The 14991-nt window shown below is 45.9% G+C and overlaps 2 protein-coding genes across 2 annotated transcripts in view; both read left to right on the forward strand.

The window, feature by feature from the left end:
- Positions 1 to 14991, forward strand: part of LOC131266568 (uncharacterized) — a 127894-nt gene that overhangs the window by 6978 nt on the left and 105925 nt on the right. The window lies entirely within an intron of this gene.
- On the forward strand, positions 8359 to 9503 carry LOC131260663 (mitotic checkpoint protein BUB3-like). The gene is made up of 2 exons (XM_058262451.1): positions 8359 to 8567; positions 8634 to 9503. The coding sequence occupies exons 1-2, from the start codon at positions 8373 to 8375 to the stop codon at positions 9426 to 9428; spliced, it is 990 nt and encodes a 329-aa protein (XP_058118434.1). The 5' UTR covers positions 8359 to 8372; the 3' UTR covers positions 9429 to 9503.

Here is a 14991-nt window from a genome sequence, read left to right on the forward strand (position 1 = left end):
ACTCAATTTTCGCAACCTCTTTATAGGGTCGCTATAAAAGGACCCTCGAATTACCGCACAAATAGGATGATCGCACTCGATTAAACTCACCCTCGTTCGATGAGGCCAATTGATGGGTCGGGTGTAAAACTGTAGCCTCAAACGTCAAAAACTCTCCCCCCCCAACGGTCGATCACTTTCCCAGCTGTTGTAAGGGGGAAAACCCAACCCAATCGCATCAGACACACCGTTTACGTTCACTATCAGGCCGGCGCGAACCGGCCAAAACGATCGATAGTAAAACCGAAACGCTAAAAGGCACCTCATCATATTTATCCGAACGCTGCGCTTTATGGCGCGATTGTCATTCGTTTATTTATTCCGCTTTTGCCCACTTTCTCTTCCGCTCTTTCTTTCGCCCTCGAAAGGGCCATTCCGGAAATGATTTTCTCGCACCCCGCCCGAGCCTGTTCGCCGAGGCGCTTTTACTTTTGTGATGCGGAAAAACAAACGCCAACAAATCGAAACAGCGGGCGGGCGGTCGAGGTTTTAATGCAGCGATTAAATAAGTATAGAAAGCCCACAGTTGCGTGCGTTAATGCCTGATGGCGGCATTCCTATAAACCAAAAGCGTGGGTTGAGCTGGAAAAATCGAAAAAATCCCAACTCGACACTCGACTTGCGGTTGCAATGGAATGGAATTTATATTCGTATTGGCGCGCGGTTCGATTCCGGCACGATTTATGATCCTTTCGATGCAACCGCCCGCCAACCGACCGTCCGAATGCGAATGATTTGTGCGCGGAGAGGAAATTAATCGATGCCATTTAGGTGCCATTCGTGGCCCGTAATGAGCCCCGGGCGATTATGGGTTTGCCCTTTGCTCGATTTATTATTTTTACCGGTTTGACGTGGTAGCGTGGTACGCAAATGGGGGGTTTTCCGGGTATTGTTTTATTTGCCCGGAGCATCGCGTTTATGCGTATGCTCTGTGGGTATATCAAATTGCATACGGCGGGAAGATTTATGCTCGTCCTGGTGGAGGTTTTTAGTCAAATCAAATAAATTATACGTTAATTGAGAGACTTGTGTTGGAGCATTTTTGCACTTTTTCTTATATATTTTATATTTTATGTACTGGATTTAAACTTTCCTATTTGTTAATTTAGAAGAACATTTTTGTTATTGTTTGTTCTTTGCTAAACATTTTTTTAATCTAATTTGAGGTTATTTCTTCAATGTTTTAATTTTAATTCAATGGACATATATGCAGACGTTTTTACTAACAAATGAAATTTAAAAATCAATTCCGATTGCTCTAAAATAATGAATATTTGAATATTTCTACCGAACATTATTCAAACTTCAAACGTTCTAAATCGTTCAAACAATTTGATACTTCTGATAAATGTTACCAAGAAATTTATTTAAATTTCCACTCGAATTCTTCTACAATGGGAAACTGAATTGATAAAATTGAAATGAAAATGGCTTCCGTATAACTCCCTGCGCCACCGATCCTTCCTCCCCTCTTCCAAACGGGACTTGAAAATCACTGAATCAACATTCATTTTGTAAAAGATTTGCTAGGCACAAACCGGCCCGAAACACGCCGTTTACCTTTGTGTCGTGCAATTGCTGCGCTTGCACATTTTCGTAATCGGCCAGCTTCACTGCTTCCCGGGGAATTTTCCCGCCTACCAACCCCCAAGCTCGGGCTTACTGGATGACCATAAATTGAAAAGAAAAACGGCAGCAAACGGACCGTACCGACCTCACGCTGGGTGGAATTTGTCCGACTAAATCGGCACTCGGCAAGAAAGTGCCGTCCGAAATCCGGTTCCCCGGGTTCCATGTACCCCCTCCCCGCCGACTGGGAGGGTTTGGGAGGTGGAGGATCCATAAATTATCAAAAGGAAAGCTCCCCCACAATATCGGTAGAAGCTTAGGCTCAAGGTTAGGTATTCAGCATCTTGTAAGGCCGAGAGTGTTCTCCACCGCTCTGTTTCTGATAGGCCATCATTGCACTACACGTCTGTTCCGTAAATCGCACGTCCTACCAACTGGAGGGCTGAGGCTTTGGGAAAGGAAAGGAGCCAACGGTGGCGCTGGCTAAGAATGAAATAAATCTCTTTCCACTACTAAACCCCTTTATCTGCTTCGAGTGACAGAAAGAAAGTGGAATGTGGTTTAGAATGTTGCCGCCATCTGCATGGACGAGTACTCCAAAGGCTCGGACGCCTGGAGTTGCAATGGAGCCGGTAACACAGCCGGTACGAAATGGCGGAAACACGACGGGCTGAATGGACACTTGTGTGTGTGTGGGTTGGTTCGGTATCGTCCGCTTTAGAAGCTTCCCCAGGACCCTGGTCCATCGCAAACAAATGTTCAATAATGACACAGAATTGTAGGTATGAACAGGGACGCGTGCTTTTGCGGTGCACCGGATTGGTCGGTTTGGAGCAGGGGTCGGCACTCGTTTCCAGAAAGAGGCCAGATGATATAAAAAGAACCTAAAACGGCGGCCCAACTTCCTTAAACGATGTTTTAATATGAGCATCAATTTTCTTCTCTAGAAAGTAACATAAACATTACATAAAGTATTTCAACGTTTTATTTCCCATTATATTTTTTATATTTATTTTATTTGTTCTAATTTAAATAAATTTCTTTTGTTATATTTCAAATCAATCATTGACTTAAAACTTGTTACCAAATCAATGTTTTTCTGGATTACTGTTATCTATAGTAAAAACTCATCTTCCAGAAGCTATAATTCAGTATTCAACTGTAAACTATAATACACCCGTTTCCACTTAGGGTGGAAGCGCGCCCGCCTTCTGTGCAATGGCGCGCTATAACGGTGGAAACGCGAGTATCATCGGTCGCACACCGCGCCATATGACTGAATCTCGTTTGCCTACTGTTGAAATGCGGACGCGGTCTTTCGGAGGGACGCAAATTTTGACGGCCGCACAAGATCTGTGAAGTGAGAGGTCTGCTCATACCATGGTTTAGCAAAACCTGTCAAACTTCCGCATAATCAATAAACTGACCTGCTTTAAAAGATGTTACTGCACGGATGCAAAGCAGTATTTGTTACACTATTCAAAAACATCCAATTTTCCACCCACTAGCTTTATTGAGAGCAATTCCTGACGCAATATTCAAAACATAGGCGGTGCAGCAAAAATCTCTTGACCTCTCACTTCTACAGATCTTGGGCCCTTTACTTCTGCTGACAAGTGGTTTGTTGACAGTTCTGAGGTTGTGGTTTTTTATCCGGTACGGTGAAACAACTTAGTCTCAATTGTAAGGTATGTAATTCATTTTTTATTAATAGCAGCATGCATATATCATAAATAACAAACTGAACATTTATTTTAGCAAGTACGAAAATGGAAAGAGTGACCAAAAAAATAACTAGCAATGAAGATAGACTGCGGGTCGTTCGTGCATACGAACAAGGAAAGAATATGAAGGAGATTTCAGAACTGCTGCAGGTGAAGCATTCTACAGTGCATGGTATAATTAAGAAGTACAGGGAAACGGGAGTTGTTGCAGCTACCGTACGTACTCCACCAAACACTAAGAAATTAGATGAGCAACAGATTGCATGTATTAGAGAGTGGATTGATCAGGACTGCTCCCAAACACTCAAGCAACTGGCAACAAAGATTCGCGAACAGTATAACATCGTAGTATCTACTACGACAGTTGCTCGAGTTATTAAAGGGTTTCAGTATTCATTTAAGAAGGTACATAAGGTTGCCCTGCGTGCTGTTCGTCCTGAGTTGATAGGTGATAGGAAAGAATACGCAGAAAGATTTTTGCAACTACCAAATTTGTACGCTGATGATGCGATTATATTCATAGACGAAGTGGGTTTTCAAGCCAACATGAGAACTTCTTATGGCCGCTCACCTGCTGGGAATCGCGCAATTAAAGTGGTTCCTGCGTTGCGGTCGCGCAACATATCTATTGCTTGCGCAATGACTAGAAAAGGAATTATCCACTACGAACATCGACCCACAGCAATAAACAAACACAGTTTTGTAGAATTCCTGCGGGAAATGTTTGTCAAAACTAGAGGCATAGGAGCATGTATCCTTGTAATGGATAATGTACCGTTTCATCGGAGCAGCGAAGTTCACGCAGTGATAGAAAACGAAGGCCACACACTGATGCTACTTCCACCTTACAGCCCATATTTCAACCCAATTGAAAACATGTTTAGCAAGTGGAAGTCTATCGTAAAGAGGGCAGAGCCAAATAACGAGGAGCAGTTAATGCATGCAATTGCTGAAGCATCAACCTTAGTTACCAGGCAAGACTGCGAAGAATTCGTTCGCCACATGTGGACAAATTTACGTCGTTGTGCGAACGGCGAAGAAATTTTTGAGTAAAATTGTGTAAATAGAATATGTACATAGTAAATAGAATTAGAATGTAAATAGTAAATAGAATAGAATAGAATGAATTATAGGAAATAGAACTATGTAAATAGAATAGTGTAAGTAGAATATGAAATATGGAGTAGAATATGAAAAGAACTGTAAATAAAATGGAATAAATGGAACTAGAACCGAAGTACTATATTACATGTATGATTACTTTTGTAAATACAGATCGTATTTGTTCAATCCGCAACCTCAGAACTGTCAACAAACCACTTGTCAGCAGAAGTAATGGGCCCAAGATCTGTAGAAGTGAGAGGTCAAGAGATTTTTGCTGCACCGCCTATATTTTGAATATTGCGTCAGGAATTGCTCTCAATAAAGCTAGCGGGTGGAAAATTGGGTGTTTTTGGGTGAATAGTGTAACAAATTGGTGTCATTGGGTGAATAGTGTAACAAATACTGCTTTGCATCCGTACAGTATCATCATTTAAAGAAGGTCAGTTTGTTGATTATGCGGTAGTTTGACAGGTTTTGCTATACCATGGTATGAGCAGACCTCTCACTTCACAGATCTTGTGCGGCCGTCAAAATTTGCGTCCCTCCGAAAGACCGCGTCCGCATTTCAACAGTAGGCAAACGAGATTCAGTCATATGGCGCGGTGTGCGACCGATGATACTCGCGTTTCCACCGTTATAGCGCGCCATTGCACAGAAGGCGGGCGCGCTTCCACCCTAAGTGGAAACGGGTGTAAATTTCCAAATGATGCTAAAAATGTCTTTTCTTGAAGTGGTTTTTGTGGATGCAAAGGTAATGTGTTATGTTACCGCTGGATTCTTGATGAGATACGTGAGACTGAATAATTTTAAAAAGATTTATTGTAAAATGTTCTCGAAAAATCTACTAGAAGTATACGTTTTAGTCGCCTGGTATTGAATTTCACGTTCAACAGTTTCAAGAGACATTTTTAGGAAGACATGAATTAGGATCGTTTTTGTTTATATGCTATGTCTAAAATTTTCTTACAAGCCGGATAAAATCTACTTGGCGAGCCGTACTTTGCCGAGCCCTGGGATGGAGCGTCGGTGACAGTACACACCGTTGCTCCCCATGTGGTACGAAACACAGTGGCGTGTACATAGCACACGAGGAAACAAGCGCTACAAGGGTTTGGTGGACCGGGTCGACAGCTTTGGAGACATTTTAATGGATCATTGTGCAGAATTTTTGTTTGTCCAAACAGGGGATAGATTGTAGCGGTGGAAGTAGCAGCAGCAGCACCCGCCTGGAACATCGGTCAGCGAAGCTTTGCGTCCGGGCTTTGGCGAGGGTCGTAAATTTCGCAGATTATAAATTCCACACAAGCGCAGCTAATGACAGCACGATGGCATCGGCCATCGGGGTTCCCAAACCCCCTTACCGAATGAGTAAAACGCATATGAGAACGTGATAGGGTGATTGAAAAACAGGAGACGCCGAAGGGAGCACACGGACGGACGCCATTACCCCGGGGGTTATCCATAGTTCTGCTTGCCCAAAGCTCCCTCCTGCGCCATGCTGTGCGTACGCACGTGACCGGCAATGTTTGCGTTCCCCGGGAAAACGCATCTCCCGCTGATGTCCATAAAAAAAGTAATTAACTATAAAACGACCAACGGGCGGACAACCAGGCAGCCACCAGTTCTGCGGTGGCTCCAACCAAGGCGTCCCACCAGGCGCAGTCCTCAGTCCCAGTCGGGGTTTCGGAGTGCTCGCAATGGGAGACATTGCTGCGACACAGGGAAAAAGGGGTGCGTTGGCAGCCGGGGGACGAGGGAGCAATTTTATTTAGTATCCGCAAGTACACTATGCTGGCGCTGGTCAGCCATCAAGCAGGTTTATGGAAGCCGAGTGCTGGAATTCGACGGTTTATGAAGTGCGCACGTGAAGAAGCGCTGTCACCCGGGAGCTGCGGCAGGAAGTTCGTCTTCTCGCTCTCGTCGTGTGCCGTGCATTGGCGCCCGATTGGGTCAATAAACCATTTTTATATCGTTTATTAAAAAAGCAAACTGTGCGTCGCTTTTTATGCATAACCCCGATTTTAGTGCGCACATCCGCCCTGAAGCCGGAATAATAACTTTATTTATCCGGTCCTGCGTCGTACGTCACACGGCAAATGTATACACTGTCATCATTTCGGGTGATTCTGGGGAAGGATTTCATTCTTTTGCTGCACAATTTTTCAATCCATTTTATTATGGCCATAGCAGGCGACGCTAGTTGTAGGATTTTGCGAAACGAGTCCCTCTTGAAATCAAATCATTTTCAGTTAAATGTCACCCGCGATGATTTAATTACCTTCTTCCGTTTGGCAATGTGCTTTTGGGTGTCGCCTTCTCTCCAAAGCGGACGTTGCACAGATAATTAAATTCAATCGCGTCCATTATCGGGACGGCGGGCAAACTAGTATCAACTGTTACTATTAGCTGCAAACCCCTCCACACTTAGCTTGCTAATGAAGGCGTTATCGTTCATTATTTAATAAAGCTAGTGCCACTCGTTCACCGATCCCGGACAGCACGGTGAGTGTATGAGGCCTAAGTTTGTGCCAATACTGTTGCCCGGGCTAATTAATTTGTATCCATGTCGGCGTGTCTGCTCCGCTCCACACATGGAGTACGTTCAGCCAGCGCTTATAGGCCCACCGTTCGCTCCGGAACATCACCAGTGGATATTGTACTGAGCTTATTAAAATCATTAGAGCAAAGCATCAAGCCTAAAATATTTACCAAACCAACCGTAACGCAAGCTCACGCGTACGGCGTCGAGCGAGATTTTGGAGTAGGCGAATAGCGAGGATCCCACATTTCGTGGCCTTTTCGGAATCTCCACACGTGCATAATTGTCGTTGGAATTTGGCTGGTTTGGCTTGCGCGAGAAATTAGTAGATGATAGGGACAAAGAAAAAACCAACGAAAAACCAAACGGAGAAAATTTATCCACCGTACACAACATGATAACCGGCAAGAAACGCAATACCGGAGCCCTCGGCTGGAACACGGCTCAACTTTGGTTTCTTTCCTAAGAACCGCACAGCCTCACGAGGCAACATTCTTTCACGAGTTGCCCCTTTGCTGTTGAAATCAGAGAAAATCTGCCGGTGGCTCTGATTAAACTTGCGTACATGTTCCGTGCCAGAGTGTGCAAATGAATGAATTAAAAGATTAGAATACTGCTGACGCGACCGACAAAGTCGTCCCATCCCGTCCGCCGTTGGCGAGAGTTCACCGAACGAATGTTTCCGGAGAAAAATGCTTTCAACATTCCACCGGGGAGGAGGGAAAATGTTATATCTTGTGTGTAGCAATGTTGCGGAAAGCCAGATATGTTGGTTTCGTGGCCTCGTAAGCTGCCGGTAAAACTTTGCCGACACTGGCACGTGATCTTCCGGATTGGAGATCTTATTTTTTATCATGAGCTCTTTAAACAAAAAAAACTCTTGAGGAAATATTTTTAATCCTTCGAGAATTTCTCGAGGACTGACATAAGTGGATGAAGCGACGTTTTTTCTCTATCCTGTGTTATGAGTTTGGATGGCAATTATAGCTGTAGTATGTGGTTTCAATAACTCCATGTGTGGAGCACTAGATAACAACTTTGCAAATTTCCAGAATGCTACGAAGCTAAATGTAAATTTATTTGCATAAAAGTTCCATAAACCAACTTTGTTTACTATGTCAATCTTCATTTAGTTGAAAATGATTAACAGAAATAATCCTATCAACTGTTCTTACACACGTTATATATTCTGAGGGTAATTTTAATTATTTAACTGTCTTTTCAAAATATGCTGTAAGTCGTTAGCGCATTTATAGCAGCTGACAGCACGCATGTCATGCAACACGGGCGCCATCTATGCCGTAAAAATGGCACTAAAGCGAACGTTGACAGATTTGAATTTGACATTGTTTGTGCCAAAGACGCTTTATTCTGTGCAAAAGTAAACACCAGCAAACATGGCCCGAAAAGCGGAAATACAAATTCAAAGCCCTCCCGCCGACGTGATCTCTGCGGTCAAGTTTGCACCGAAAACAAACCAGTTCATTCTCGTGTCCTCCTGGGACACCAGCGTCCGTTTGTACGATGTGGTCAACAATACGCTGCGACACAAGTTTTTCCACACCTCGCCGGTGCTGGACTGCGCGTTTCTGGTAGGTTTCGGTGGTGTACGCTTCCGTTGGCCGGAAGGAAATTGAACGTTTGTTTTGGGCTTTCAGGACTCGGTGAAAACGGTTAGCGGTGGATTGGACAACACGGTCAAGTTGTACGATTGGAACACGCACATCGAGCAAGACCTCGGGACGCATAATGCGGCGGTGCGGTGCGTGGAGTACGCGTCGATGGTCAACGGTGTGCTGACGGGAAGTTGGGACCGTACGGTGAAGTTTTGGGATGCGCGTGGAAAAGAATGCATCGGGACGTACGATCAGAGCGCGGGCAAGGTTTACGGCATGAGCTGCGTCGAAGAGCGGCTCGTTGTGGCAACCTCCGATCGGAAGGTGTTGATCTGGGACCTCCGCCATATGGGCAACTACGTGGAGCGACGCGAATCATCGCTCAAGTACCAAACGCGCACGGTTCGCTGCTTCCCGAACAAGGTAGGATATGTGATGAGTTCGATCGAGGGTCGTGTCGCGCTGGAATACTTCGACCCGGATCCGGAGGTGCAGAAGAAAAAGTTCGCCTTCAAGTGCCACCGCTCGAAGGAGAACAACGTCGAGCTAGTCTACCCGGTGAATGCGATCAGCTTCCACAACGGCTACAACACCTTCGCGACCGGTGGCTCCGACGGGTACGTGAACATTTGGGACGGATTCGAGAAGAAACGCCTGTGCCAGTTCCACCTCTATGACAGTTCGATTTCGAGTCTTTGCTTCAGCGACGATGGAAGTGCGCTGGCGATCGCCTGCTCGTACATGGACGAGGCGGAACAACCGCCAGAACCGTACCCGGATCCGACACTCTACGTGCGCTTCGTGAGCGAACAGGAGGCCAGACCGAAAAAGAGCTAAATGCCATTCCGTGTAAATGTATTTCATCTAACCATTGATAAGCCTGTACTTTTAGAATTTTATAAAACATCTCTAATTCATGTTGCCTTCTTTTTATTGACCCCTTTCGCTGGAGGGTATTATGTAATGAAAGAAGCTTCTTTCCTTGAAATCACTTAACCATCCGTTCGTTTTAATCAAGCCGTAGTTTTCCTCATCATATGTAGGTCATCAGCAGCCATGTATCCGGATTGAAATTGAATGGTTTCATCTTTCCCAGCAGCAAGAAAGCAACTGTTTATACGAGCGCTTTATTGACGAAATCTGTTTGATGTTCGATGCGGCGCACTGCGAGCAACTTCAGCCAGCTGCCAAAAAGTAGAAAGCCCGAAAATTAACTCTTGCCGCAAATCGGTCAGTTACATTTCGTCAGCAAACACCGGACGGACGTTCATCGTGGCGCCCTTGCTACGGGCTAACCCAAACGGGGAAACTTTCATGCTGCGATTGAGCGAAGGTTTTAGCAATTTACCAAACAGCACTCCAATCGCTGTCGGAAGAACTTGCTTTGACTGGCCGCCGTCATCTTGTGGCTCGTAGCTGCCGTACCAATCGTGTCGGAATGCAGCTACTCCAATGGATACACGAAAAGCGAACACCACATTTGCTCCGACGAACCATGGCTGCTGTCTAACTCGTCCTAGAAATCTAACCATTGCGGATTGCTTTCGGTCGAAAGTTGGAATTTACGCCCCGGGAAAGGTTCTTCAGATGTTGGCCCAAAAAATGCCCAGTCTCTCCGACGATGGTTGAGTTCTCTTCTTTTTTTTCTGTCGAATTGTAACCTTATTTTCCCCGGGATGGTAACGCGCACGCCGTGCAAACTTTGGCCATAAAATTGTGTCCGATAAACGGAAAGACAAGCGCAAGTCGTTTTTGGTAAATGGTCGTTGTGGCCATTTCGGTGCCATTTCAGGCCACTCTGCCGCACGTTTCCTTTCCACCGGTCCTGCCCGGTGGTCTTCGCGAATGGCCCGAGCTGTTTCCAGCCGTTTCCGGGAGATATGTTACTTCTGCGTGTGCGGGTGGGCACACTCATGTTAAGTTTTGCCACATTCCGAAACCCGAGGAACCGATGCTGGTCCTATCCAAGGGGCAGAGATGTGCAAACTTTAGCGAAAGAACTGATACCACCGATCAATTGACACGGAGAAACCATAGGCGGTCGGGGAGTCGGGGAGTCGGGGTGGAAAAGATGACGGAACTTGAGCAAATGGAAGAAAGTTTTCCCCCTCCCACCGACAGGGTGAGGGTCAACGTGGTACAAGAAACTCGCAGCTTCGTCCACCGAGTGGACACTTTTTGCGTTCGCTGAGTAAGTGGATTTCCACTAAAACGTCGATGGGCGGCGATTTGCTTTGATCGAGTGAAAATTGATTTTCTGCCCCGGACAAAGCGGCGTCCTTTCGCCTCAAAGTGATTGTTATGTTTATTTACATCACATTATGTTAAACTTCCCGCTCTCGGAAAGTGGACGTTGCGGGTGGTGTCTTGGACCCGGTCCGTAATGGAGGGACCGCATTTTCGTTATCAGTCTGGATGCAGTCTGTTATTAAGGTCAATAACTGAGATTGGAACGAACGAATGGAAAGCCATTACAATCGGAAACAAGCTTCCCAAGATATTCCATACCAATACGCAATAAGTAAGGTTATGTTTCCTCCTTCGTGCTCGACCTTAACCTTAATCCTTTGCACTGCGCGCCGGAATCCCTTTCGGGTACTCGAAAGGACGCCGTTCGCTGTTGGTAATTGATTTTGTTTCCGATTTTCTGTTCTATTAGTTTGATTTATTAAAAATTCTCTCCGGTCCGATGTAAACTTGTAAAGAATCGTAGGGAGTAAAACATAACATCCTTCGAGTGGAACGCCGACCTTGCAGTGGATCGGTTTTCGTACTCCCAGCCCTTCCCCTGCTGCCGGTCCATCGTTGTTGATTCAATGCTGGCCATAACGCTCGAATGGCGTTTGATGAACTTTTCCTTTTGAAGTCCTCGCATACATCGAGTGGGGCTCTCTCTCTCCCTCCGCGTTTGGTTTAACCCTTTTTCTTCCTCGATGACTTTGTGCGAACCGGCGAAGGAAGGAAAGCGAGGAAGTTCCGTTCCGTAATGGAAATAAATGAACCGATTTATACCATCTCCCGCTAGGAAACGGTTCTTCACCGCCGACGAACGATAGCATACGTTCGGGTTTTTCTTCTTTTTACGAAGCCCTTCTTGGGACTTTCTTCCTTTGTACGACCGGGATGAAAGTGGGACGCGAGCAAGAAAGTTCGAGGTTAATCACGTACCAGGGGGTGAGGTAGTGAGTAGTCCGGGACCTCCGTCTCCAGCACATCCGGTTTGAAAGATGAAAGCGAATGTGAAGCAATATGTTCCCGGCGTGCTCGTGGAGTTGTGTACGGCATAAACCCTGCAACCCCAAAAAAATGCCACGCAACCGAGCGAAGGAGTGGCAAGTTTAGGTTATGGTCGCAAATTTGTCTATGACCACCGTATCCCTCCCTCCCCGGCTCCCTATTCCTCCCGCCGATACACCGATGGAAAATGTCATTACTTTTCTCGATTGCGTCGAGCAATCTACGCTGATGGCGATCGTTACTCGTAGGATCTTTATGTGAGTGGTGCTCGAATGCACGTTCCGCACTCCCTCTCACCCTTCCCGCCTACCAGGACCTAAGGTTCACCGAAACCGGACATCTGCTGACCAACGCCGCCCCGACATCGACCGGACGAGCTTTGGTTTTCCCGTGGACGGTCGTAAATAGTACTTCATTACGGTTTCTCTAGGATCGTCTGTAATCTACCGACCCTTCCGCGTACTTCCGCCTTCCGTAGCAGGTGGCCATTTTTCATTCCAGACACAGCACTCAAAACTTCCCCTGGCCCTTCACCTTCCGTTGGCGACCCAAACAGAGGGGGGAGGAAAAAAAGTCTATAAGGAAATTACATCATTTATGAATGATTCATTTAGTGTGGCACACAGCAATATGGCATTCCGGAAGCGTCCTTTCCTTTACCTACTGGGGCGGGTGGCTAGGAGGCGGCCAGAAAAGCGAATAAACGCCCGAGTTCGTGTCAACGACTGTCACGTTTCGCAATCGATTCACGGTTTATGCTGGCCTTTTTCCCCCATTTCCGGGAGGGGGTTGGTTTTTTTACGCTTCGGTTCTGCGCTCTCAGAACTCGGCACTCATTAATGTTTTACGCCAGCTGGTGTTCGGGGCGCGTGACTCCTCGTGCCGGGAGGGTTCATTTTAATCTAGCTCGGATCCTTTCGCGCCCACGAGGACGAGAAAAAGTGGTGGGAATAGAATATTATTTCACCTTATCAGCACGAACTCGTCCCTCCCGCCCCGAAACCGTCAGTCCTGCCCCTGTGCAGTGGAAGAATTTTTCCTCCTAAGAGGTCCTTACTTCCGACGGTAAAGCAAACAGCCAACCGACCTCGCTGGAACGTACCGTGGGCTTCTTTTAAAACTCAGCTTTAGTTCTGTATTATTATTTGAGGTCGTTTTTTTCCCCGTTTCGGTTTCCTTCCGAAAGTTCTCCCGGGTGATGGTATCTTCTTGTTACTAACCGTGTTTTTTTCTTTTTTTACCATCGCTCGCTGTTACGTGCATATTTTACCCCTCTTATCTATGGATAAAAACGGTAGAAAAAGAACTTTTTATGTAACTTTGGTGACATTGTGCTATTCCCGGCGAACCGGCGTTTGAAAGGTGTACCACCCGAAAAAGTTCTCTCAACTGCCAACGTGGCCTGTGGGGTGGGGGAGGTGGAAATCCACCTGCTTGCCGGGTAGTTGCACATCTTCCGCGATGAAAATGAGGAGGCAGAAATCCTTTTGATGGGAGAATTTTTAACCATTTTTTTTTCTTTTCTTCTTCAAGATAGAGCAAGCGTCTTCTTATATACCGACGGCACGTTTTTATCTTCCATTGTGCTCCGGGTCCGCGTTCCGTCCAAAATGGCGCAACCAGGAATCTGCCGAACTGCCTCCGGGGAGGTGGAGCATGAACTTTTCCCTCCCGGATTTCGATTGTTTACTTTGCATTTCTCGGGCAATGAGATTCTCCATTTCGTTATTGTTTGGTTTTGCGCCTCGCGATAAGATAGCGCGCAATGTTTGCACTTCGATTGTCGGTGGCCGGGCGTTTGGCAATGTTATGTTGTTTCAGCGACGTTTGTGTTGTGAGAACGCTTTTCTCTTCCCCGGGAAGCCTATCTATCGGTTGTGATATGAGTGCACCTTTTTCTATCTCAGATCAACGTAATTTCTTCTTTCTCCGACGCAACGGACACAACGGATTATGCGGAAAATAATGCTGAGTAAACAATTCGCAGGCGGATTGGAAAACACACATTGACTAGGAGCGCAACATTTTATCCCAAACCGGGTGCCATTCAGCCAACCGAAACTGCACGGAAACCGGAATGAAAAAAAACAGAAATCCCCGGAAAATGGACAGTTTTATTTCCTTCCACGCACAGTGTTTCCCTTTTTATTTTATTGCAAAACCCGTTGACCCGTTGAACCCGTTCTTCTACTGTTTGTGCTGCCCTTTTTCCCGGGGAGGAATGATGTCCTCCCCCCGGATGGAGCTTTGGTCCGGAAGGTGGTGAGATTTAATATCCGGTCCGTGGGCGTTTTGGAGTAGAAGAAATAGCGAAAGAAATCGTGTTTTTCGTCTTCGCTCCCTCCCCCCGGGAAACTCTATTTTTGGGCGTCCGTTGAACCATATCGGGGGGACCGTTTGGGGAAAGTTTACTCGTGTGTCCCGGTTTCCGTTTTCCAGGTGTGGTAATGGTTACCGGTTGCTTGGTTACCGCGTAGATACGAAGGGATAGCAAAAATACTAAAATCGCCATAATCCTATCCCAACGGTGGAAATTTGGAGGATATTCAAAAACAAAAATTCCAAAACGTCGTGGGTCGTAAAACCCCCGTCTGTGCACATTCCCAGAACGGCCAGCGATCCGTCAAAACCCTATTTGCACCGGGGAAGGTCAAATAAAAACGGCACCGAAATCCTCTCATCCTTTTCTTCAAAAAAAACTCGTAGACAAAGCGTTAATTTTAATTGCTTTCAAAAGCGGGACGGCTTCAAAGCGCTGTTTCGCTTTACTTTTCTGATATTATTTTAAATGGAAGCGAAAATTCATGGATTATAATCCTTATCGCAGCCACCACCGAACGGGCATTAGAAAGCATTTTTATGACGACGATAAAACGGATAAGTCGATAAGCAAACGCTTCACCCATTTTATATGCTTTCCATTGCAAATCGCTTATTTATTGTCGCGTTCGCGCTTTGGAAAAAGCTAAATCACTCCCCGCACAGGGGATTAACAATTTTCCAATGTTGATTTTAAATGTAAAACGAATGTGCGCTGTTTTCCTCCAACGCATTAGCGACTCCGGTGTGTTTGTCTGTGACGTTTTTTCTTTCAAACATTATTTCACAAAACTCAGCTAACGATCTGTGGCGAGGTACGTGATAATTGGTTTGTACTGCTTCT

The sequence above is a fragment of the Anopheles coustani genome, chromosome 3 (genome assembly GCF_943734705.1).
Source record: "Anopheles coustani chromosome 3, idAnoCousDA_361_x.2, whole genome shotgun sequence".
Taxonomy (NCBI): domain Eukaryota; kingdom Metazoa; phylum Arthropoda; class Insecta; order Diptera; family Culicidae; genus Anopheles; species Anopheles coustani.